Raw genomic sequence first — 27,314 nt, 5'->3', positions numbered from 1 at the left:
AATCTACACATAAAAATCATAATAAAAGTAATAAAAATATTACATATATCCTCTATATAGAAAATGTATTTATTTATATGCACATTTTACAGTTTATATATAATTATACTTATTAATAAATATATTTTTGCATTGTTGTTATTATTATTATTATTATTATTATTATTATTATTATTATTATTATTATATTCCCATTGTTATTTTGTGTTTTTAATTGTCTGACAATAAAATCTATACATAAAATGCATGATAAAAAGTACTAAAAATAAATGATGAAGGCATGATAAAAAGTTACAATTTTAATGTCACCGACATTAGATAAAAAAATAAAATAAAATCGGAACATAATGAAATGCCCATAAAGCAATGTTTCATGGTGATAATATAAAATTAAATTAAAAAATTAAAATATCATATATATCGTCTATATAGAAACTTGAAATAATTATTTCATACATACTTCTACATTTTGTACGACATTCTTATGAGCCGCTGTTGTTATTGTGGCGGCCACGGTCACGTGATGCGAATGTGCGCACGTGTAAGTGACAGAGCCGCTCATGGAGAGAGAGAAGGGGAGGGAGGGGTGCGCTATCATACCCGGAAGCGAGTTTACCAATCCTACTATGGAAAATACAAGACTCATGAATATTAATTAGGCCACTTGATTGGACGGTTCAAGAGCATCGTAAATTAATATTAACGAGCTAGGCCTTGGCCATAGTAGGATGCTTAATCTCGCCACCCGCACAGTGTTTTATCAGATACGAAGCGCACTTACTCTTTGTTCGCCAAGGATTGTAGAGACAGAAATTACAGTGTTGTCTGTGAAAATGTTGGTTTAATTACTTGTAGCATCTAAAATGAGAGTGTATTGGATATGGGCGAGAGCACACCGGAAATTCTTTATAACCGCTGCTGGTCTTTTATAGTGCCTTTACCATATAGAGGTAAGTACGGTACGCCAAAATACGGCAATAGCTCTGTCTTCGTGGTTAAAATGTGGGTTTAACTTCATGGACTGTTAATTAATATATGTTTACCAGTTTACATAATGCACGGTATTATACAAATAGCGTACATATTCACAGAAATATGTGTTAAACTAATGGATTCAGTACTGGTTTAATTATATTTTATTTCACTTTTTTTTTTTTTTTTTTTTTTGTTAAAATATATGTTAGAGCGTTATGTACAACGCTTTTAGCGTTCAAACTTTGAATATTAAAATAGTTGCATCTACAAATGTATTTTATTGCATACGTTACATTTTCTCATATAAATTATTTTAATGTTTAACATTTGCAGTATACATACACGTCGTTTTAAATTAGCCGTTTTATTGTAGGAAGGCTTGTGAAGAAGGTCTGGACTTTGTTCTGAAGATAAATGCTTTTTCCCCCCTTTCAACCAAAAGTTTAATATTATATTTTATTGTTTCATTACGCTACAATTCCGTCTATCCATATGACATTATTAAAATTATACAGAGTATGACTGGGCAGATCGTAACGTGCGTTAGTTTGAACGTGCCTATTAATGTTTAATTGATTTAACCGATGTTACTCTCTGTCTTTAGACGCCCCGCTCCGGAAATAAACAGCCATGAAAAATAGTTAATAATTATTTCTATAATAAACAACTAATAACGGGCCGTATTTATGGTGTACTACTGTGAAAGTTTACTGAGGAGGCTCGTGATAACAGCGCCGCCAGGCAGGCATGAGCAGAGCCGATTCTGCAGAAAATGAGGATTGGACGTGAGCTACGTGCGCATCCAGGAGTAGACGAAATGACATGGAGAGACTGGAAAACAGGGACCTTTTAAATACACACGGACGCGAGAGTATCTGTTCCCCACAGGAGAGAGTCACCAATGGCTCTTGTGAGGCTCACACGGTGAGTACAATGGGTCTGAACGCGACCACGGCGGAGGAGCTGCTGGCAGGACATGCATCTAGATCTGGATCCGGGATCACGCTTCTGAAGGAGTCGAAGAGCAGCTTGCCTTTGTATAATGGTGGAGGAGTCGTATCCCCTGCTCCCACAGCAAAAGAAAGTTATCATGACGTCCCTGAGCAGACGCAAAGCGGGTGTTTACAAGTAAACGGACTGGCGGAGACCCCCAATGGGGCCCTCGCAGTGAATGGGGACAGGACTTTGGACAGGTCCTTGAAGAAGCCTTGTGGAGATGTGCGATTGAGACAACTCCAGCACCAGAGGAGAAAAGATGAGGAAAGCAGAGACTTTGGGGCTCATGGTGGTTGTTCCGCAACGGGGTCCGGCTCTAGCGGCTCCTCAGAAATGTCCAACGGAACGGACCCTACTCATCCTCCTCTTGAATGCAAAAGGAGGCGACTTGAAACAGACTCCAAAACAGACTCAAATAAAAGCACACGGGCTGTTGCGCCCCACACAACCAATCACCAACACAAAAACTGCGGCGGCTCCTTGTCGCCCTCCAGTTGTGTCCGTCACAATGGGCACAAAGTTGCAGTGAACCACACGGCCCCAGGGGAGGCCGAGGTGCGATCCGCACCTTCTGCGGTGGCCACCAGTGCGGGCTGGTCTCCAGAGCACCTGGCCCAGCAGTACATAGTGCCCTGTATGAAATACTACGGCATTTGCGTCAAAGATGGCTTCCTGGGCGATCGCTTGGGCAGCAAGGTTCTAGAGGAAGTTGAGACTCTAAATCACAGTGGGAAGTTCAAAGGTGGCCAGTTGGTCAGCCAAAAAAACATCCCATCCAAGAACATCCGCGGAGACCAGATAGCCTGGGTCGAAGGTAACGAACCAGGCTGCGAGAACATCGGAAGGCTCATGGCTCACGTCGACGAGTCCATTATGCGCAGTGCGGCCAATGGACAGCTGGGGAATTATGTCATAAATGGCCGCACCAAGGTGAGTGAGAAGTGGTGAGGTGGCATTTCTGGGCTTAAGAAATACAATTGTGTTCTCATATACTCATGTCATTCCAAAACGATGACTTTCTTTCTTCTGTGGAACATAAGAGGAGATTTTGAAGAGCAATTGTGCAACCAAATTGTTCATGCTTCAAAATACTCAAAAATATGTCTTGTAGCAGTATACCAAAAGTCATACTGGTTTGAAATGACATGAGGGTGGTGTTAGTGATGACAGAATTTTCATTTATGGGTGAAATATTGTTTTTGTTTGAGATAGCTGTCACACTTTAACTGCAGTGAACATATCTCAGGGTTGTTAATATCTGTATAGACACAAAGAAAATCTCTTAAGCTACTTTAAATGTTAATCATTATTGCACATGAAAATAAGATACGGTTTATTTGCATAAAACCAGTCATAGGTAGCACGGGTATATTTGTAGCAATAGCCAAAAATACATTGTATGGGTCAAAAATATCGATTTTTCTTTTATGCCAAAAATCATCAGGATATTAAATAAAGTTCATGTGCCATGGAGATATTTTGTAAAATTCCTACCATAAATATATCAAAACTGATTTTTGATTACTAATATGCATTGCTAAGAACTTCATTTGGACAACTTTAAAGGCAGTTTTCTCAATATTTAGATTTTTTTTTGCACCCTCAGATTCCAGATTTTCAAATAGTTGTATCTCAGCCAAATATTGTCCTAACGTAACAAACCATACAACAATAGAAAGCTTATTTATTCAGCTTCAGATAATGTATAAATCTCAATTTAAAAAAAAAATTGTGGTCCAGGGTCACTAATATGGTACGTTGTCAGAATGAAACTTTCCATAACTATAAATAACTAACCTTAACATAGGCTTTTCAGCAAACAGCAGTATAAAAGTAACATCTGAAATGTGACAGCTTGCCCTGACCTTACATGCACCTTTGGAAAGAGTTGAAAACATCTTTGTTAAAAGGGTTAGTTCACCCAAAAATGTGTGGGTTTTTTCAGGTGTTCCAAACCTTCCAAACCTGTGTTTCTTTCTTTTGTTGAACACAAAAGAAGATATTTTGATAAATGTTGGAAACCACACAGTTGCTGGTAGCCATTGACATCAACAGTGTTTTTTTTTCTAGTGCTGTCAAACAATTAATCGTGATTAATCGCATCCAAAATAAAAGTTTTTGTTTACATAATATATAATGTGTGTGCTGTGTATATATATTATGTATAAATGCATATAAATGCATGTATATATTTAAGCAAAATATGGTATGTTTAAAAGTATATTTAAACAAAAACTTTTATTTTGGATGCGATTAATCACGTTAATCGTTCGACAGCTATTTTTTGTCCCCATACTATGGAAGTCAGTGGCTGCCAGCAAACATAACATTTTTTAAAATATCTTATTTTCTATTCAACAAAAGAAAGAAATGCATACAGGTATGGAACAATGTGACAGAATTTTTTTTTTAAGATCTTAAATCTTGACCGATAAGCATGGGTTTATTGTGTTTACAGGTTTATCCAACATCAGTTGCAAATTTCGATACATTTTCACTCAAAACCTTTAAGATGCGGTCATATTTACAGTTGATAACAAAATTTTGAAAGCAAAATCAAGTCGTTTTATTAGGAATCAATGGAATCTGAAAAATTGTTTAAGGGTGGAGAAGTTCCCCACACAGATTTAGTGTCAAGTTCAAGTTTTTCACGCAAATTCACTCTGTTGACTGACAGAAAGCTGCTTGATCTGAAAATGACTTCTGTCAGGGTTGTGCTATATTTAGTATGTTAGTATTAGATGCTAGTTTACCCATCACTTGAAGGTCAAAAGTGACAGACATCGTCACCAGCAGTGCAAAACTGCATTCAGGAAGTTGCGGCTGGGTGTATCAGACAAGATATTGACTGTCTGTGTTTCTCACCGTTCCACTGTTCTCAACTACCAGTCTAAGAAATACAGTCGTATCTGACCCCAGATCAGTGTTTCTCTGGCTTTGAAGGCTCATCTGTCAATCTGTATCTCCAGCCCATATACAAACAACATATTCTTACTGTCACTGAAATGCAGTGCTTGCGTGTAAAGTGTGTGTGTGTGCTTGTATATACAGTATGCTCATTGTGCGCGTGAGACCGTATCAGAGCTTATCGGACGAAGATCCCAAAAACAAACCCTGGATCTGAAAATGAGAATGACATTTTTTTTTTTGGCAGGTTGAAATGTGAGCGTAATTGAGACTCTCTGACGTCACAAACAGTAGGGAAAACAAGTTGCTCTGTTAGTGCGATTGAACATCACAGACCCATATGCGCATATGGGTCCTGTATGTGCCGCATCGGTCCTGTCAGCGCGCTGAAGTGTGTCAGAGTGAAACTGCCCATATGACGCAGGTCTGGTTATTTGAGCTTGCCAGGTCAAACTAGTGTCCGGTGGTATGTGGTGTTCATGCTGTGGCATTTTCCACACACAAATTAGGTAGAGGAACACATGCATGTTTTTAGTTCTACCACAACATTTTCAAGGAATTTTAATTATTATGAATAAAGACTTGTATGTACTCATATTCTCAATTTAGAATAGTTTGATTTTTTTACATTTTTAAATGTAATGCTCAGCAAGCCTGCATGTATTTAGTGCAAAATACAGTAAAATTAACTTACAATTAAAAGGAACTTTGCTTTTACAATATATTTTAAAATGTAATTTACTGAATTTTCAGCATCATTACTTCAGTGTCACAGAGTGATCCTTTAGAAATCATTCTAACATGCTGACTATAAACATTCATTATCATCAATGTTGAAAACAGTTGTGCTGATTAATAGTTTTGGAGAAACCATGATACAATAACATTCAGAAGTTTGGGGTAAATATATACACATATATATAAATAGTCAATAAGGATGCATTAAATTAAACAGAATAATGTGACTGTAAAGACATTTATTATGTATGCGGAAGTTTGGGAACCCCTTGCAGAATCTGTGAAAATGTGAATGATTTTAACAAAATAAGAGAGATCATACAAAATGCATGTTATTTTTTATTTAGTACTGTCCTGAGTAAGATATTTTACATAAAAGAAGTTTACATATAGGGACTATTATTGTATTATAGAGCACAATTATTAAAAAAGGTTCAAACATTCACTGATGCTCCAGAAGGAAACACGATGCATTAAGAGCATTTTTGAATTTGAAGATCAAGGTAAATTGTACTTAATTTGTCTTCCAGGAAACATGCAAGTCTCTTATGTTGCTTCCGAAGGGCAGTACTAAATGGGAAAAAAGTTATATTTCAACAAAATAAGAACAATTTTGACGTCTTCATCCTGTTCAAAAATTTTCACCCCCCTACTCTTAATGCATCATTTTTCCTTCTGGAGCATCAATGAATGTTTGAACCTTTTTAATAGTTGTGTTTGAGTCCCTCAGTTGTCCTCAGTGTGAAAAGATGGACCACAAAATCACACAGTCACTGCTGGAAAGGGTTCAAATATGCAAAATATGCTGGAAAACTGAAGAATCTGCAGAAACTTGAGGGTTTTTCTGAAGAACAGCGCTTGGTTTAACTGTTCAGAACAAACAAGTGACTCATGAACAACCGTCACAAAACAAAAAAACAGTCATAGATCATACAGACGACCACACACAGTATTAAGAACGAAGGGTTCCCAAACTTTTGAAGAGGGTTATTTTAATAATTTCAGCTATTTGTTTGTCTTGTGGACTATATGCAAACATCTTTTATGTTAAATAACTTACTCAGGACAGTATTAAATAAAAAATAACATGCATTTTTTATGATCTCTCTAATTTTGTTAAAAATTTTCACAGATTTTTTTTTTTTTTTTTTACTTTCTAAAAAAAAAAAAAACAGTTTCCACAAAAATATTAAACTGCAAAAATGATTTTCAATGTTAAAAATAATACAAACCATAGCAATTTAGCACTAATATTAATTGATAATAACTGAGCACCAAATTAGCATATTGCCATGATTTCTGCAGGATCATGTTACACTGAAGACTGGAGTAATGATGCTGAAAATTCAACTTATGTATACATTTTAAAACATTTAAAATAGAAAACACGTATTTGAAATTGTGTTTCAGTTTTTAATTATACTAATTGTACTATTTTTGATCGATGAATGCAGAGTGAGCATAAAAAAAAAAAACATTCATTATTCTTAATCTTAAACCACTAGTTTGGCTTTCATGCATTACTGAGTCTCTATATCTGAATGCACAGTCATTTTTATAGCTGTGGGAGTGTTATGAATGCAAAGCCAGACTGCGGTTCAGAACCATGTGGGCATTCCTGTTGCAATCACAGCCCTGGCCTTTGCTGTGTCTGTTAGAAACCTGATCTGGATGACCTTTTTATGAATCTCAGGACGGTGTCAGTGTGTTCACTGCAGCTCTTTCATTAGAGTGATCACGGGAGGAGAGGCTCGTTTCTCCTTCCGCATCAGTCTTCTGTTCAGTGGGTCAAATCAGTCAGGCTGCAGTCGCTGTCCTCACATCGCCCTTAATCTGCAGTGAATTGTTTTTAATCTGTAGTAGAGGAGCGCTGTATTAGTCTCAAGTGTTTTCCTTTCATTGTGGCTTTTACTTGTATGTCAGACCAGTGCAAGATTGCAGTTTGCATGTGTAAGTGATAAGAGGCTTGAGAAGCAGCCAGTGTTGTGTGACTTCACACGTATGTTCAGTCATACGTTTATGCCTGGAGGAAAAATCTCATACCTCATACCCTGAGTGGGAACGCTTTACTGTGACATTCACATGTCTTTGCACGAGGTTGACTTACAAGAACATTTGAGGCTTGATGTTTAGTAGTTCTGCAACCTTTGATAATCAGTTGGTTTGAAGTTTATTTTGGTTGAATGGTGAATTATTATTTTTTTGCACGTTGTGCAATGTATCCAGTGCTCTCAAACAGTGTTTTAATGTGGAATAGATGATGACAGAAACATCTGAGAAAAGTTTGATAAAAAGTCTGATATTTACTGTTTCTCGACCGTTTCATCTGCTCAATACGCCTCTGTATTCTGTTTGATTAGATACAGTAAAGTTAGATAAAAATTAAATAAGTGTCAAATACACAAATTAAATGAGGTACACTACCATTTCAAAGTTTTTCAATTATTTTTCAATAATGTTAGTGTTTTTAAATAAGTCTCTTATGCTCACCAAGGCTTGTTTATTTGATCAAAATAAAGTAAAAACTGTAATAATGTGAAATATTATATAATTTACAAGAACTGTTTTGTATTTTAAAGAGATGGTTCACCCAAAAATTAAAATTACCCCATGATTTAAATACCCTGAAGCCATTCTAGATGTATATGTCTTTCTTCTTTCAGAAAAATACAATTAGAGTAATATTAAAAATGTTTTGGCTTTTCCAAACTATAATGGCAGTGAATAGATGTTGAGATTTTGAAGTCTAATAAAGTGCATCCATCCATCATAAAAAGTACTCCACAGAGCTCCAGGGGGTTAAAGGAGAAATTCACTTCCAGAACAAAAAATAACAGATAATTTACTCACCCCCTTGTCATCCAAGATGTTCATGTCTGTCTTTCTTTCTTTCTTCAGTCGTAAAGAAATTATTATTATTATTTTTATTTTATTTTATTATTTTTTTTTTTTGAGGAAAGCATAGTGGACTTCCATGGAGCTTGCGAGTTTGAACTTCCAAAATGCAGTTTAAATGCAGCTTCAAAGGGCTCTAAATGAACCCAGCCAAGGAAGAAGGATCTTATCTAGTAAATCAATCGGTTATTTTCTGAAAAAAGAAAAGGCACCATATAAGTCCACTATATGGGGAACGTTCCTAAAATGTTTTCCTCAGAAAACATAATTTCTTTACTTTTTATGATGGATGGGTGCACTATATTGGAATTCAAAATCTCAACAGCCATTCACTGCCATTGTAAAGCTTATAAGAGCCAGGGCATTTTTTAATATAACTCAGATTGTATTCATCTGAAAGAATAAAATCATAAACTCCTAGGATGGCTTGAGGGTGAGTAAATCATGGGGTAATTTTCATTTTTGGGTGAGTTATCTATTTCTGTGGTGGCAAAGTTGAATTTTCAACAGCTATTATATGTATATCTTTACTGTCACTACTGATTAATGTGTCCTTGCTGAATAAAAGTATTAATTACTGACCCCAAACTTTTTAATGGTAGTGTAAATAGACCAACCAATTACCAGCATGTTATTCCACATTGACAAATGCGTTTTTTCAAACAAGGATATAAAAAATATATATAAATGTGACCCTGGAGCACAAAACCAGTCATAACGGGTATATTTGTAGCAATAGCCGAAAAAAACATTGTATGGGTCAAGATGATCGATTTATCTTTTATGCCAAATGATTAGGATATGATTAGGATTGATTAGTAATATGCATTGCTTCAGCTTTTGAAAAAAAAAAAAAAAGACCCTTATGACTGGTTTTGTGGTCCAGGGTGAGAAATATAGGAACATTTTGTACAATGTGTAAACTATAAATATTACAATACAAAGCCCAAGCACAGACCCGTCTTCTGAATGATTAATGTTTATTTTGTGCTATAATAACTAGTAAAGCGTAAAAGATGATCGGTTCACCTGCCGCTTGAACTGTGGCACTTTAAAGAGCCACAAATTGGTATTTATTGTTTGAATTTCTTAAAAAAATGCTGACAAAATGTCAAAGCTGACACTTTGTTTCATACCCAAAGTAACCTGCTATGTCTTGTTTCTCAGCATGTTGTCAGTTTTTTTTTTTTTTTTTTTTTTTTTTTTTATGCTTAATTTTTGATTAGTAATATGCATTGCTATTTGTCATTTGGACAACCTTAAAGGTGATTTTCTCAATATTTGTATTGTCCTATCCTAACAAACCATACATCAATGGAAAGCTTCAGCTTTTAGATGAGGTACAAATCTCAGTTTCAAAAAAATTGACCGTTATGACTGGTTTTGTGGTCCAGGGTCACAAATATATAAGGTACATTTTGTACAAGTAATGTGTAAACTATAAATATTACGATAAAAAGCCCAAGCACAGACCCGTCTAATCAGTGAGTGTTTACAGCCTTGCGATGTTTATGCTCAATAACTTCACAATATTTAAGGACACGCAAGTGCCTTAAACACTTATCTTTAATTGTGTAAAGCTCACAACTGGCTAAATGTTTAAGCCAAAACACTGAATACATGATTCTAAAGTTTGTTTAGGTTTTGACATCAAAACCGGATAAAGCCCAAGCGATTTTAAAACACGCTTTGCTTGCATTGTCGGGTGTTTATCAAGAGCAGATGGTTATCAGCGAGCTGATATTTATTCGAATGTCACACAATGTCTACTGTTTTCACCAGCATTATTAATTAGTTGTTGTAACCCTAATATTTAGAGTGTTGATAGCACTATTTGATTAAAGAACTATGTTAAAGCAAGGATGTGTAAATTGTCCCATTTAAAGTGAGATAGCCAGATTAACAAGCTTGCAGCTTTTCCCATTGCATCAGAATGGATGTGGGTTCACGTCTCTGTTCCTCTGGGGCCGCGTAAGTCCCTCGTTTTCTCTCCACTGCGTTGATTGTCCTTGATCACCCCTCCCATTTCTCTTTTTCCTCTCCGTCTCCTCTCCCGAGCCTTATCAGACCCTTTACTTTTTAGCCGGCCAAAATATTTCTCGCCGTTACCCTGGAAACAAGACACGTAGCATGTTGTATACTGCAGGAGAATGAGTGTGGGTGCCCGTGCCCAGCTTCTTTTTTTCTCTAATCCAGTGCTTTCAGAGTTCTCATTCTCATATGCATAGAAACCATCCGATTTTGGGAAAACGTGGCAGGGGGAAAAGGATAAAAAGGAGGGAACAGCAAGTACCAGCGCTGAGCTGCACCAGCCACATGGCAGACTTCACACGCCCCTCCCAGAGAGAGGAACCAGCCAAACGAAACACCAGCAGCATTACTTTATTCGCACTCATCCATTAAATAGTCAATAGCATGATGAAAATGAATGAGGGCTTTAGGCAAAAATGTTACCGTAAGTGATAAGCTAATTTGAAATTCAGCTGGACATTATTGCAAAATAAACTGTCAAGATGAGTAACAGCCACCCAGAACATCCTAGACGCTACATGCTGAAAACTATTCAGAGTGCGTTAGTAACCATCCACAACATCCGAGCGTTTATGGGTCTTGATGAGCAAGCGGTCATCTTTCTTAAAGGGATAGTTTACACAAAAATGAAATTTTCCTATTTTCATTTACTCACCCTCATTTTGATTTCAAACCTGCATGACTTTCTTTCTTCTGTGGAACACAAAAGACAATATTTTGAAGAACATTGATACATTTCGGTGACGGTTGACTTCCAAAAGCCTTCTAAAATATTTGTCTTTTTGTTTTGAAATAACATGATGAATATATAATAACAGAATTTTAATTTTTGGGTGGCTTGTTGCTTTAAGTAAAGGTAAAAATCACGTTAGAGATACTGTTGGTTCAATTTTGTTGGTAATAATGGAACGGTCATTTCCAGTATTTAATTCTGTTGACCCATAGATGGGAGTTTGATTGACAGACGACGTGACCAATCATAACGCAGAATCTCCCAGACAGGAGAATAGATTAATGCGGTGGACTTTAAATTGAAAAATGGTGTGTATTGACATTATTCTGAGGTTGAAACAAGATACCTTCTGAATGTGATTCATGTTTATTTTGTGCTATAAGAAACAGTAAAGAGTATAAGAGATGATCGGTTCACCTGCCGCTTGAGCTGTGGCACTTTAAAGAGCCACAAAATGGTATTTATTGTTTGAATTTCTTTAAAATTCTGACAAAATATCAAAGCTGAGACTTTGTTTCATACATAAAGTAACCTACTCTGCATGTTGTCAGTGATCTGCAATGTATTTTTCACTGAGTAAGAATATGATGTGTGGCATGAAAGTAATGGAATTATTTCTTAATTTTATTAAGATTTACTAACAGCTTGCACCAGCGCAAACCGTTTTTTGGCGTTAAAATAGTACTGTCAGGATATAGAACTAGCGCTGAAAAGGCGTGGACACAGTTGTTTTTGTGCTTGACCTTATTGAATATGCATTTGTAGGAGTTTTAACTTTTAAATGCAAAATTTATGGGAGGAGAGTAGTAAAAAACGTACTAACGTTTGCGCTTGTCAAATTACTGCTATTTGCGCCATTATTTAACACCCATAAAAGCATGTCTTAAAGCAGGGGGTAATTTGCACTGCTCTTGGTAGATTGTCTGTTTTTTTAATGTGTGCATTGTTAGTAAATCAAACGCAGACCTCCTGTCAGTTTTTTTTTTTAAACGCTAATTTGCCCTGTTTAGTACATCTGGCCCTTAGTCTTTGACAGGGACAATTACAGTAGATTACATAATAGAAAGGTGTAGAGAGGAAATCATGTATCAGCATCTTATCAGCACGTCAGCTCAGTCTTTTCCTCTGTTCAGTGGTACAGTGGAACTGAATGGGAGAAAGTTTTGACTGAATGGTATTCCAACTTTCCAACCACAATACAGTGACACAGATGGAAATATTTTGGAAACTGTGGGTTCCAGATGAAGCCAGTGTTCTGGTTTCTAAAAATGGCATGTGCGTAAATATCAGAATTTGTTCATACTTTGATTATGTAAGCATTATATAAATGTATTTGTGACCCTGGACTACAAAACCAGTCATAAGTTGCATGGGTATATTTGTAGCAACAGCCAAAAATGCATTGTATGGGTCAAAATGATCAATTTTTCTTTCATGACAAAAATAATTAGGATATTAAGAAAAGATCAGTGTTCAATGAAAATATTTGATAAATTTCCCATAAATATATCAAAACGTATTTTTTTATTAGTAATGTGCATTGCTAAGAACTTTATTTGGACAACTTTTTCTTAATATTTTGAAAATCCCTTTTTTTTTTTACCCTCAGATTCCAGATTCTAGTTGTTTCTCTGACAAATACTGTCTGATCCTAACAAACCATACATAAATAGAAAGCATTTTTTTTTTTTTTTAGATGCATGCATCTCAATTTCAAAAGATTGACCTTTATTACTGGTTTTGTGGTACAGGGTCACATTTATCTGAAATTGACCATGGTTTTATTATAGTAAAATTGTTGTAACCTTGTTTTTTTGGCGTATTGACTACCGTTTGTATTACCACAGTTTTACTACAAATACCATGGTTAAACTATGGTTAGTACAGCAAAACCATAGCTAATTTGTACTATGGTTTAACTATAGTAACCATGTTTTTTTGGTTTTATTAGTAGTAAAACCATGGTAAAAACTATAAAACAATTTCATGACTATTTCAATATTCTGGTTTCCAAAATCTGACACTTGGCATATTGACTATATTAATCAGAATTTTGGTTCATGTAAACATGATTATATCCACCAGAACTTTTACAGAAATAGTATACTTTAAAAGAATATACCTAAGTGCGAACTGAACATAATATTCTGGAAACTTAATTGCAATTAAATGAACATTTCTATAAAATGAAATTAGCTGAACTTAAGTGCATTTAATCGTACATACGATCTCTAATTTCATAATTACTTCTATTGTCTTTGAAATATGGTTACATTGTATTGCTCAATGTACTGACAAGGATTTATGATGTGCTAAAATATACTTTAATGTTATTTCTCTTAATGTAATACATTTGTAATTAGTTAGACATGTACAACAATGCAATTTATTATCTACAAGTAGTTTTATTTATATATATATATATATATATATATATATATTTAAATCCACTTTAATCCAAGTGCACATTAATACAGGTTGAACGTTTACTCTTACATATGTACAAAAAACATAATTCTGGGTAATATTAGATACAGAGAGCTATTAAAGAAATACTTTTTCAATGAGAAGCAGGATAAATATGTAAATAATTCACAAAAAAATGTAATCTTTTTCATTTCTGTTATTTATTTAATTTGAAATATTTAAACTATTAAAGTGTTACATAAAAAATGCAGAAAATGTTAAAGACTAAAGACATTGAGAGTATGCTGATTACATTGTTTACACAGGAACGTTCTAATTTTCTTTTGTAGTTAGCTCAATCAGAATATCTAATGAGATAATGGCATGCATGTAAATGTCAATTAGTTTAAAGTTACATTCCACTTTTCTTCTACTCTGCGTGTGTGTGTGTGTGTGTGTGTGTGTGTGTGTGTGTCCTTATCTAACCCTTATGTCCCACTTATCCTCTGCGCTCTCATCAGGTTTACACTGTTTTATCTCAGCACAGCCTGTACTCAATATCTATCAGGGCTTGAAAGGATCTTACATGATCAAAACAATATTGTCTTGAGGAATTTTTGTATGTTAACCATACAGCAACCAAAGAATATCAAATAGCTCATTAAAGATGTCATTACAATGTCACTTTAAACTTTAAAAACTGTTTGTTATGGATTACCTTGCCTTTAATGAACCTCAGGTGGGCATTGTGCATATCATCTTATTAACTAAACTTGCATAACACTGAATATTTTGCATTTCGTGAACCATCTGAATGAACCATTTGACTGGAATGAATAAGATTTCCCAAAGCTAAATACTTACAGATTTTTTGGAGAGTGTGTTCGGCTGTAAAGATGAATGCACAATCCACTTTGGATTGTGTGTCCACTTTGGAGCTCACTTTCTTTTTTGTTCTTCCTAATTGGTTAATTGAGCATTTCTCTGCTCAGTTGCACAGTATTTGTTCAGCTGGTTGTCGTAGTTGGCTTCCTGTAAAACTCTTTAGTCTGCCAGCGAAGGTCATGTCCTCTACTCTGTTATGAGAGAAGCCAAGTAAAAATCCAGTCATCAGATTTAGAAACTTAATTTGAAAGGTGTAACCTGATGAATAAGATCAGCTTGTCGTATGTTTTTTTAACAAATTGTTAATATTAGTTAAATACAGAAGTTAACATGAAAAATACGTCAAAGCATTTATTAATGTTTCTCTAACATTTACTAATACGTAATTAAAATTAAAAATCAACATTTCTGTCAAATGCATTTAAGCTAACATGAACTAACAATGATTTTTAATTTTTATTAACTATTACCAATTTTGTGTTTTCTTTTCTTTTTCTTTTGAGGAGTGTAACCTTGTGTCTAATGCAGTATGTAAACAGCGATAGTGAAAGATGTGCTTGTTTGGTTGACAATGTTAGTTTAGCGTAGGAGTGTTGATGTTGTGTAGAATGTAAATTGAACTTTGGCCATTGTCACCGTGTCTCCCGCCACCTGATATCTGTAGTATTTTATTTGAAAAAAAAAAAAAAAAAAAAAAAAAGAATTGCATTAGTGAATCTGAAAATACTTAAAGTAAAAAAAATACTACTTAAAAATTCATGAAAATTATGCAAAGTTATGAAAAGTTATGTTATTTTAAAGGGATAGTTTGCCAAAAATACAAATTACTATTAAAATTACTATTATTATTATTATTAAAAACTACCTTTGAAGAGTAGTGTAAATCAGAATAGACAATGTATAAAAATCATTTTTTAATTTAATGACAAAATGCTAAGTGGTGTAATCATTAATATATTAAGTAAAATAATTTTTAAGGGTATACACATCTTAAGAATTTTTTTTTTTTAAATGGACGCTATAATAAAAATACTAAAAAGTAAAAGTATTTTTTTTAATACAGTTTGGAATATTTAAAAAAAATCTTGGAAATTAAAATCATGCCCATTTAAGAAAATCTAAGTATACATTGTGTTATTAATAGTTTAAAATCTGCTTTTTTTTCAGTTTTGCCCAAACATTAGAAATAGTTTAAAAAAAAAAAAAAACTAATTTTGGTTAGTTGTCAACTTTTTTCAAGTTTAAGTTTTTCTTTTAAAATTTTTATTTTCTGTTTGTTTATTTATTTAAATTAAAAATTATTAATAAGGATTTTAAAAGTGTATAGTTACTCCATGATTTCACCCTCAAGCCATCCTAGGTGTATATGACTTTCTTCTTTCAGATGAATACAGTTGGAGTTATATTAAAAAATGTCCTGGCTCTTCCAAGATATAATGGCAGTGAATGGGTGTTGAGATTTTGAAGCAAAATAAAGTGCATCCATCCATCACAAAAAGTACTCCACACAGCTCTGAGGGGTAAATAAAGACCTTCTGAAGTGAAGCGTTGTGTTTGTGTAAGACAAATATCCGTATTTAAAACTTTTTTTAAAACCATTTTTTTTTTTAGGAACGCTACTCTCTAGAGATTACGGTTTAAGAAGTTTTAAATATGGATATTTTTGTTACACAAATGCATCCCCCGGACCCATGCGGAGTACTTTTTATGATAGATGGATGCATTTTATTGCACTTCAAAATCTCAACACCCATTCACTGCCATTATAAAGCTTGAAACAGCCATGACATTTTTAAATAAGTAAATCATAAGATAATTTTCATTTTTGGGTCAACTATCCCTTTAAAGTCACACCAATTTAAGAAAATCTAAGTATGATCACCAAAAATGCTAGAAGATTAGTAAAATGAATTGTTATTAATAGTTTAAAATGAGCTTTTTTTTGTTTGCCCAAAAATTTAAGGGATAGTTCACCTGGAAAATAACAATGTCTGTCATTAGTTACTTATGTAACTGTTTGACTGACTTTTTTTTTCTTGAACACAAGACATTTAGAGAAATGTCTGAGAGTTAATTTGTCAATGTAAGTGAGTAAACGAAGACAGAATTGGCATATTGGGTGAACTGTCCCTTTAAGGAAATATTGCACAATCACTTTTGTTGATCTTCAAACAAAACTTTTGCCAGAGTGCATGCTGGCTGTGAAAGAGAGGTGGGCTGAACGTGCCACTGTCTGCCCACATGCTGCCGTTGAACCCATGTGACACACGTTACCACTATGCTGTGCTCCAGCGATAAAGGCTGAGATAAGGCTTAGGGGAGTTTCTCTCTGGGGCTTGATAAAGTGCTGACCATATCACAGAGCCGCAGCTAACAGAGCACCCTGATCATTCACATTCCTGCCGAAACAGACCCCTTTAACATCACCACCATCATCCAGCCCAGGAATGCCTCAGAACAGCCAGAGCAGAAATTGTGCCAAAACTTAGCTCTACAGAAGCCATTCCATATGCTGTTGGTGATTTGTTGGCCTTTTCTTTCCCCAAACAGTCAAAAGAGGATAGGAAGTGATTGGGGGTGTGGATCTGGAAATGGTACAAGCCAAATTCGAACTGAACCTGCCCGTATGAGCACCGCAGCTCAACATGTCAGAGCATGTAACTAAACTATCAACTGCAATTCCCGTGATTCAAAGCTGAATTATCAGCTTAGTCGTCAGTGTCACATGATCCTTCAGAAATCATTCTAATTCTAATTATTCTAATCATTAGAATGTCTAATTTGCTGCTCAAAAACTTTTGAAAAGTAGTGTAAATCAGAATAGAATGTATAAAAATCAACATTTTTCATTTAATGACAAAAGTGGTGTAATCATTAATATATTAAGTAAAATCATTTTTAAGGGTATACACATCTTAAGAATTGTTAATTTTAATTATAGTAATTGTTATTTTTAGAATAATTTTTTTTAAAGTTTTATTTTGACATTTATTTATTTATTTATTTATTTAAATGTAATTTAAAAAAAATGGACGCTATAATAAAAATACTAAAAAGTAAAAGTATTTTTTAAAATATAATTTGCAATATTTGAAAAATTCTTGGAAATTAAAATCATGCCCATTTAAGAAAAAATAAAAAAAAAAAAATATATAAAAATATATATATATATATATATATATATATATATATATTTAATTTTAGTTTAAGTAATTTTGTAATGTGCTTTTTTATTATTAATTTTATCAGTGTGTGTGTATGTTTAGTTTTGTATTTTGTGTTCAGTTTTAATAATTGTAGTATTTCAACTTCTTTCAGATAGTTGTCAACTTTTTTGAAGTTTAAGTTTTTCTTTTTTTAATTTTTCTCTTCTGTTCTTTTTTATTTATTTATTTATTTATTTCAATTAAAAATTATGAATAATGGTTTTATCATTTAATAATGATTAATAAATTATTCAAAATTAATAATTTGGACTGAATACTCAAACCAAAGTCTTATATTACTGTAATTTTATATCACATGCACAGTATACATCACATTGTAGTCTTTTTGTACAGAAATTTGGCATATATTAATTGTATATATTACTGAAGAAAAGCAATTAAATTAAATCCACACCAATAAGAGTTTAAAATAAGCTTTTTTCAGGTTTCCCCAAAAATTAAAGCGATATTTAAACCAAAAAGTTCAAATTTCTGTCAAAATTTACTTGCGTCCTCCACAACTGTTTGACTTACTTTCTTCTTCAAAAGAAAATATTTACAGTGTTAATTCCTCAATGTATTTATTTATTTTTTTAGATATTATAATAAAAGTACTACTTAGGTTTTTTTTTAGTCATTTTAGTCTGTTAGTAGAACTTTCCTTTGCTACCGACTTGTTTTTAATTAGAAAATAGTGAAAAGTAATAGACCTAGACACAGAACCAGCAGTGTTAATCATTGACCCCAACGGAAATGTTTATTTTAAGCTGTGCCACGTGTATGTTATGAAAGAAGCTTGTGTATCTCATTTCACCTGACCACGAGTGTTCGGCATGTCATTCCTCACCTGATGAGCTAAAGTATTAGGCCAGGATCTTGATGAGACACAGACTTGTGGTCATAAACCCTCATAAACAGCAGTGGATGATAATGGCAGTCTGTGTGCGGTCAGACAGGGTGGGCTGTACCATACAGCATGTGCTATTTTGACGCACAAGCATGCATGACCTTTGGCAGGTGCCACAGAAAGCTTCATCATTCTGACAGCTATTAATCTCTAAAAGGGCCAGGAGACTGAAATACTCAAAAAGGACATTTACAATACATTTACAATACAGGGAATTTACAATACTTAAAACCTTTACGCACCCAGAAGGGTTTTTCATAACTGGTCCTTCATTAACAATGTCACTAAAATATCATTTAATTGTTAATCATCCTAAAACCTGACGTTTGCTTATCTTTCTGTATGACCAGGCCATGGTTGCGTGTTACCCTGGCAATGGAACAGGATACGTACGACATGTGGACAATCCTAACGGCGACGGACGCTGCATAACCTGTATCTATTATCTTAACAAGAACTGGGATGCGAAGGTATGTGTGACCCTGCGTTTACTCTTACTGTTACTTCATTACTCAGGAGGGGAGTCTTCTCTTATTCATTTCCACTATTTGGTTTTGATCTGTTTGTCCAGGTTAATGGAGGTTTATTGCAGATCTTTCCCGAGGGCCGTAATGTTGTTGCCAGCATCGAGCCTCTGTTTGACCGTCTGCTGATTTTCTGGTCAGATCGCCGGAACCCACATGAGGTGAAACCAGCTTTTGCCATGCGGTGAGTGTACATAGTGTTTACACTTATACAGTCAGTCACGTATAGTCGTGGTGCTTCAAAAATACATTACAAAAAAGCAATTCATATATAAACCACTGCATTACTAATGAACTGAATTTTTTAATCTATATTAAAATATATTAAATATATTTATTCATATTATGAATGAACTTTTATTTCCAATTTTCAAGTAATTTTGTAATGTGATTTGGTCATACATATATATACGTATATATGTATGTGTATATATATATATATATACATATACATATATATATATATATGTATATACATATATATATACTTTTTTTTTTTTTTTGTATGCGGTTTTAAGTTTAAGGTTTATTATTTTGTAATTTTTATTTTATTGTTATTATTACTATATATTGTTTTGTAATTACATTTTTTATATTGTCAATAATGGAGGGGTGAAACCAAAACGTTATATCACTGTAATTTACATGTAAAGTACATCACATTATAGTCCTTTTGCACAGAAATTATGTATAAATTAATTTTATATATCACAGAATAAATGCAATTTAAGTAAATCGACACAAATAATAATACGTGTATGTGTGTGTGTGTGTGTATACATATATATATATATATATATATATATATATATATATATATATATATATATATATATATATATATATATATATATATATCCTATTTGGTTCGAGTGATTTTATAATGTTGCAAAATTTTAAATAAATGCTGTTCTTTTGAACATTATATTCATCAAAGAAACCTAAAAGAAATGTATCCATTAAAATGTCAAAATTGAAAAAGAAAAAAAAAAAAAGGTTTGTAAAGTTTTTCATTTATTATTTAATTTAATTTAATTTAAGTTAAGTTAATTTAAGTTAATTTTAAGTTTTAGCAATTTATTATTATTATTATTATTATTATTATTATTATTATTAATTTTTTTATTTTAGTTTTCTTACAATTTTAAAAATAATTAAGAACGATCTGTATACACAAAGTTTTAGTTTTTGTAATTTTAGTACCTTTTTTCCCCCAGTTAGTTGCCAATTTTCACTGTAGTTTTTAAGTTTTTCATCTAATGTTTATATGTAAAAATAATCAATAATGGATTTAGTCTCAGTTAACTTGAACACACCTCATACATTGTTTATTTATGAATTAAAATTCATGTTTTGTTAAATTCATGTTTAATTAAAATTAAAAAATGATTAAAAATGTATTCATTAAAAAAAATGTCAGGGTGGTATATCTATCTTTTTGCCTATCTATATCCATTTATATATTTCTATTTAGTTTAATTTATTTTTATTTCAATTTTAGTTTTAGTAATTTTAGTACTTTAGTACTTTTTCAGTTAGTTGCCAATTTCTAATTTAAGTTGTTTTTAATGTAATATTTAAAATCATTTATAATGGTTTTAGTTTCAATTAATGACAACAATGCTGTTGTCAATGACTTGAATGCATCTGTGATGATCATATTTGTAGTTTATGATTTAAAGTGTCATAACGAAAAAAGCCTCATTAAAATAATGAAATTCCTAATAAAAACTCAGCATAATCCTTTATTATCATTATTATTATTATTATTATTTAAAGCAAAAAAGCATTCTGTCAGATTACAGTCATGTGGTGTGACCAACATGCTGAAACTTGTAGGGAAAACAGAAAAATAATACCATAGAGAGGGCCCACGACTGTGTCCAGGTCAATACGTCTCTTAAAATATCAAATAATTTGACCTTTTAATGAAAGGGAAAGGTTATTTCAGGCTGTAAAATGTCATGTGGTAAAAACCGCAGTCCTACAGTTCTCGCAACCTCTCATCTCTTGACTGTGATCTATCCAAACACATACACACACACACACACACACACACACATACATGCACTCATCTGACCTCATCCACCGCCATTGTTCTTGCAGCGCTACAAACACTACGGTTTGATTTAATCCTGCTCTTTAACCGCCGCACCTGCAGCTGCCCTTCCTCAGGAAGAGGGTCTGTGTTGAAATGAGTTTGATGAAACGAATTAAACGCTGTATTTTTGGCTCATCCCTTCCTAGTAAAACAATCAAAAGAAGCTCTTGCCGTTTACGTTTTACATTACATTCTACATTTAGGATGAGGGTCGTGGTGTATCAGCCCCCATCGCAGCTGGGGGGCGAGGTGGGGCGCAGGAAGTACGTGCTTCCTGCTTGCAAGTGGCCGTCGTTTCAGTTTGTGAGCTCGTGCCGGTAGGAGAGAGCCAGGAATAAACAAACGAGCCGCTTTACTAGCGTTAACCCTTTCTGTGACTCTGTAACCCTATTTGTTACTCTACACATCTCAGACTCCATATCACGGATCCTAAACCGCTGTCTTGAGTTAATCAGATCAATACATGATCATCAGACTGTCTGATTGAATTAGTGTTTGTCTCCCCACAGCTATGCCATCACCGTTTGGTACTTTGATGCAAAAGAGCGGGCTGAAGCTAAGGAGAAGTACAAACTGGGTGAGTTTCGTAACTCTTAAAAGAAACTTGTGGCTTAGGCTGTTTTCTCACTAAACATTTTCAGTTTGACTGAAGAGTTCAGTGTGTTTGGTTTCTGGGAACAAAGTTAGTCTTTGTTATACTCATGTTGATGATGGAAGAGTATAGTGGATCACAACCAAATAGTACAATGTGGAAAGAAAAGTCTTTCAAAAGTTTGGGATCAGTAAAAATTTCAAAAAGTCTCGTATGCTTATCAAACTTCCATTTATTTGATCAAAAATACAGAAAAACTAATATTATGAAATATTTTTGCAATTCAAAAGAACAGTTTTCTATTTTAATATACTTTTTAAACGTAATTTATTTCTGTGATGTAAAGCTACATTTTCAGCATCGTTACTCCAGTCTTCAGTGTCACATGATCCTTCAGAAATCATTCTGATATGCTGATTTATTATCAGTGCTGGAACCAGTTGTGCTGCTTAATATTTTTTTTGGATCCTGTGATACTTTTTTCAGAATTCTCTGATGAGCAAAAAGTAAAAAAAAACAGCATATATTCAAAATAGAAATCTTTTCTAACAATGTAAGTCTTTACTATCACTTTTTACCAACACATCATTGCTGAATAAAAGTACTAATTTCTTTCAAAGAATGGTAGTTGTTACAAAATATGTCTGTTTTAAATAAATGCAGTTTTGTTTTTTTATTCATCAAAGAATCCTGGAAAAAGTATCACAAGTTCCAAAAAAGAAAAAAGAAATTTAAGCAGCACAACTGTTTCCAACATTGATAATAAATCAGCATATTAAAATGATTTTTGAAGCATCATGTGACACTCAAGACTAGAGTAATGATGCTGAAAATTCAGCTTTGGATGACAGGAATAAATTATATTTTGAAGTATATTAAAATAGAAAACCACTATTTTAAACTGCAGTAATATTTTTTACAATATTACTGTTTTTTCTGTACTTCTAATTAAGCGGAGCCTTGATTAGCCAAAAAAAAAAAAAACACAAGTCTTACTGATCCCAAACTTTTGAACGGCAGTGTACATACCACATTTTAGTCTTTTGGTGATTTTATACATTAATTTTATATCAGAAAAGAACAGCAATTAAAGTAAATCCACACCATTATTAATAGATAAACATATATGTACTCTTCAGAAGTTTGGGTTCAGCATTTTTATAGATTTGTTTTATTTTTTATTTTTTTCAAAAGTGACGTTGATAATATTGCAAAGTAGGGCTGTCAAACGATTCATCGCAATTAATTGCATCCAAAATAAATACACATGCATGTATATATTTAAGAATAATGTTACATTTATATGTAATATTCAAATATTTTTAAAATATATACATGTATGTGGGTGTATTTATATATACATAATAATTATACACAGTACACATATTAAGTTTGTAATGGCTGAAAATTTCGGCTTTGCAATCATAGGAACAAATAAGATTTTAAAATATACTAAAAACGAAAACAGTTAAGTTGTGACAGTATTTATGAATAAATATTAAATAATAAATGCAGCCTATGTTTTTAATTGTTGTGTGTACGCTTTTTCTAGTTAACTTTTATTCTATTACTTGGCTAATGCTGTAAATGGTAAAGGATAATAACATTTAAATATTTTAAATAGTTTTTATAATAACTTTTTAATGATATAATTGTGTGTGTAATTGTTTATTCAAACATTCTGCCTATTTTAGTGTTAATATTTTCTGAGTGAATTTGAAAGCTGGTTCTCACCGTGTTAAAGCCTTGTTTTAGTTGTTGGCAAAATGCCAAAGACTTTAATTTCACTTCTGCCCATCATTAAACATCATCTCTCTGTCTTTCACAGCAGTAGGACAGAAAGGAGTTAAAGTGCCCGTCACACAAAGCAGCAAGACTTGAATCTCAGTTATTCGAGTGAACACTCAAGCGTGTCCTGTTTATGTGTGTAGCAGCCCAAGCCGCTGCACGATTGGCCGCTTTCAAGAGGAGATGCAAGAAACCCAACAATCATGGCTACTTTCCGTGGCCTCAAACATCCAAGAAGTTTGATTTGTTGGGCGGACGCGGGACTGCCTTTACATGAACACCATAAGCAGACTGTATAACCATAAACAAACTTGATGGTCACGGCTCTGAAAGGCTAGCAGGATTGGCCGATTTTCCTCATTGCGTGGAAAGTCAACAGCGGAAACATCACGAACGGACTTGAGTAATTACTGTATTTAATAAGAATTACGATCTCTAAACTCAATGCTTGCTTTTCACAACACTACACCTCTGTGTGTAAGTGGGTAGATGAGATTTTCCAGTGGCCTTTGTCATATCCTGTTTAGCCCTATGAATGTGTAACCAGCTTAACAATGAGACTGACTTACACCAATGCTCAACTAGATCATGACAACTGACAGAAAATAACCAACAATCAACTTATACATGAATGCTCCGGTGGACACAATCCCTTACGACTGAGCCTGAGCCCTAGCAGGGTGAATTCATTCAGAATAAACAGCGCCCTCTGACGGCGTCAGTTTTCACGCAACGCTTTGCTTGCAAGAATTACGCAAATCCGCAATTACGCAAGTCCGGTAGCGCCACAAGCCGATATTTGCCACAGTTTGTCAGTTTGCGGCAGACTTTAGGGCCGTTCACGTAGGACGCATTTTTGTGGTCCGTCTGCGCTTTTTTATAATTGTCGTTCTTGCCACTACTTCACATCTCTGTGTATTTTCAGAGATTCACGCCACGATTTAAGACACATGGGTTTCAAAAATCCAGACTGTGTCCCGTGTGAACTAGAAGTCAACCAATTATTGACCTGGCCGATTATCGGCACCGATATTCAAAACCGACTTGCCGATAAAATCATTTAAAAGAATTTAAAGAAAGTTTTCACCAGAGCCCTTGTTATTCTTCAATTTTGACATTAATTTTCATTTTTACACCAGACATATATATATATATATATATATATATATCGGTTTAAAATATCGGTTATCCGTCTACTTGATCTGTAATAATCGGTATCGGTCAACCCATAGTGTGAACGGCCCCAACCTCAATTTGTAATACTTTGCTGGGACTGTACACTGGGATGCACCAATAATTCTGTCCGATAATAAAAAAAAAGTGATAATTATTGTCTAATTATAATCGTATATTGTAACTGATAACCGATAAATGGATATAAATATTAAAATTCTATAGTATTTTGTAATAATACATTAAAAATACACTAAAAACTGAATTTAGTCATTATAAATGCTACAAGTAAAATTCAAGTGTCACAACATCTATGTACAGTATGAAAAATGATTACATTTAACAGTGTTATCAAATTAATAGTGTTTTTACAAGTTTAAGTGTTGCAGCAAATAAAATTAAATATAAAAATACAGAAAATGAGCTGCACAAATATTCAGTATCGATTAATTAAAAAATATCTAATATCGGCAGATACCCGATATGACACCGATATATCGTACATTCCTAACTGTAACACTCAAAAAATATTTAGAGATTCATATATTTGAATTGCATATAAAATTTCTACTTATTTGGATCACAGTTTTAACATAAACTAATAAACTAATAATGGAATTTATATTTGTCAGTCATACGTAAAATAAACACGAAGATTATATAAACCCAGGTTTATATATTTATCATCAATAAATCCATATTCTTTCACTCTGAACTAACTTGTTCCAAAGCTAGCCATATTTAACTATGTAAACCATACATTTTAACTGCTATATAACATAGTTAATGCAATAAACAGGTTTATGCTGATTCTAAGCAATTTGAATAAATGCATTTTAATAATAGAATTATTTAAATAAATAATGCATATGGTGAATAATAAACTATGCAATGATTTTTTAACCTGTTTATGTTTATGTATGACTGACAAATATGCATCACATTACATTTATTAGTTTATGTTAACCGTGTAAACTAAATGAACAGAAATGTTATATGCACTCCAAATACATAAATCTTACATTTAAACCTAAATATTTTGCAGCATCGCTTCACCACGGCAATCCATTCACCTGAAAATGCTCCAGACTGCTTCATCTCTGGATATACATCCAAATTGAATGCTCTTCAACATCAGTTGATCATCATTTGATGAAATAATGCCTTTTAAATCCCTAAAACTCAGTTTACCTGCTTTCCATAGCTGGCAACAGTGCTATGGCCACATGCTACAGTCAATCTGGCACGTTCTAAAGCCTCATTTGCATAGAAAGAGCTATGTTTGCCCAGAAAATAAAAACAAGGACTGAACTTAAATGTGCACGGCACAATATCCAACCAGCACATGTCGAACCTGAATAAACTGGACTTTCACACCTTAGTTTTCAGGTGATAATTTAAAGCCAATTAGAATTTGCAAACTGCAACAAAATGTCGAAACAGGGTGTTTGTGACCATTTTTAAATATATATCCGCATTAGGCTAATACCACTGCATGCTGTCTTTGGCTTTAAAGGGTCTTTTTATCGAGATGCACTTACCTGAGAGCTGACAATCTCCTTCCTGCCTCAGAGAGGCGCTGTACAGCAAAAGAGATCAGTATGGGGCTCTCCTCAAATTATGACAACACTTCTCACAGGTGACCTGGAACATACAACAGCCTCATTCTATCAGGTGTCCACACATGCACTACCCTTGTGCCTACATCTCCCAGAGGGCATTGCAAGTTCATCAGGTGCTTATAAAGGCTATGTTCAGAATGGAATACTAGCATACTGCACAGTACACTACCAGTTTTAAAAACAGTAAGCTCAATTTTTCCAATAGTAGGATGGTAAATGATCAAATTAAGTCAATTATAATGCTAACAATGATTTGCATTTTTAATTCAGGTTTGTGTAAAAAAAGTCTTAAGGTAAATGTATATGAATATATATTTTAACATTTGTAAATATATTAAAATGCACATGGTATTACTTCCTGTTCATTCGTCTTTCTGAAAAAACCATGTCAAGCACAATGCTTTGGTCGTATACTGCACATTTTGGCAAATGTTCAAAACATTTGCATATTATGCACAGTATACATGCTGTATATTGCAGAAACAGTACGAGAGAAGTGTGCTATTCTGAACATAGTCGCAATCTGAGAACCTGAGATTTCATGCAAACAAACAAACAAAAAAAAAAACAGTACAGAGCAGGAGATTTCCCAGCATACTATGACCGAGGGAGTGTATTTTTGAGCTGTTCTGTGCTTGAGTGCCATCGATGGCCAGAGAAGTGAAAGAGTAAAGCACTTTATCAGAGAATGTGTGATGTTTGAATGAGAAGCTACCGAAAGAAAATGCTTTGTGCCGTGTAACAGAATGAAACTTAAATCAACTGAGAACAAAAACATGTTTGCTTAACCTTTCTGAGTTTTGCAGTATTTAATTAAAATGTGTCCGATTTTGTA

At 33.5% G+C, this 27,314-nt stretch overlaps 1 protein-coding gene across 1 annotated transcript; it reads left to right on the top strand.

Moving 5' to 3' along the window:
* Nucleotides 1-752: 752 nt before the first annotated feature.
* Nucleotides 753-27,314, top strand: egln2 (egl-9 family hypoxia-inducible factor 2). Its single transcript, XM_051128876.1, has 6 exons — nt 753-950; nt 1,580-2,901; nt 19,030-19,149; nt 19,251-19,387; nt 21,814-21,881; nt 23,725-27,314. The coding sequence occupies exons 2-6, from the start codon at nt 1,798-1,800 to the stop codon at nt 23,775-23,777; spliced, it is 1,482 nt and encodes a 493-aa protein (XP_050984833.1). The 5' UTR covers nt 753-950; nt 1,580-1,797; the 3' UTR covers nt 23,778-27,314.

The sequence above is a fragment of the Labeo rohita genome, chromosome 15 (genome assembly GCF_022985175.1).
Source record: "Labeo rohita strain BAU-BD-2019 chromosome 15, IGBB_LRoh.1.0, whole genome shotgun sequence".
Taxonomy (NCBI): Eukaryota; Metazoa; Chordata; class Actinopteri; order Cypriniformes; family Cyprinidae; genus Labeo; species Labeo rohita.
The sequence above is the reverse complement of the archived record's forward strand: the minus strand, read 5'-3'. Positions and strand labels throughout refer to the sequence as shown.

Coding starts and splice junctions, on each gene's coding strand:
- egln2 (XM_051128876.1), top strand. CDS start 1,798: ATGGAGAGACTGGAAAACAGGGACCTTTTAAATACACACGGACGCGAG. Junction 19,150..19,250: donor ACAAGAACTGGGATGCGAAG/GTATGTGTGACC, acceptor CTGTTTGTCCAG/GTTAATGGAGGTTTATTGCA. Junction 19,388..21,813: donor AAACCAGCTTTTGCCATGCG/GTGAGTGTACAT, acceptor GTCTCCCCACAG/CTATGCCATCACCGTTTGGT.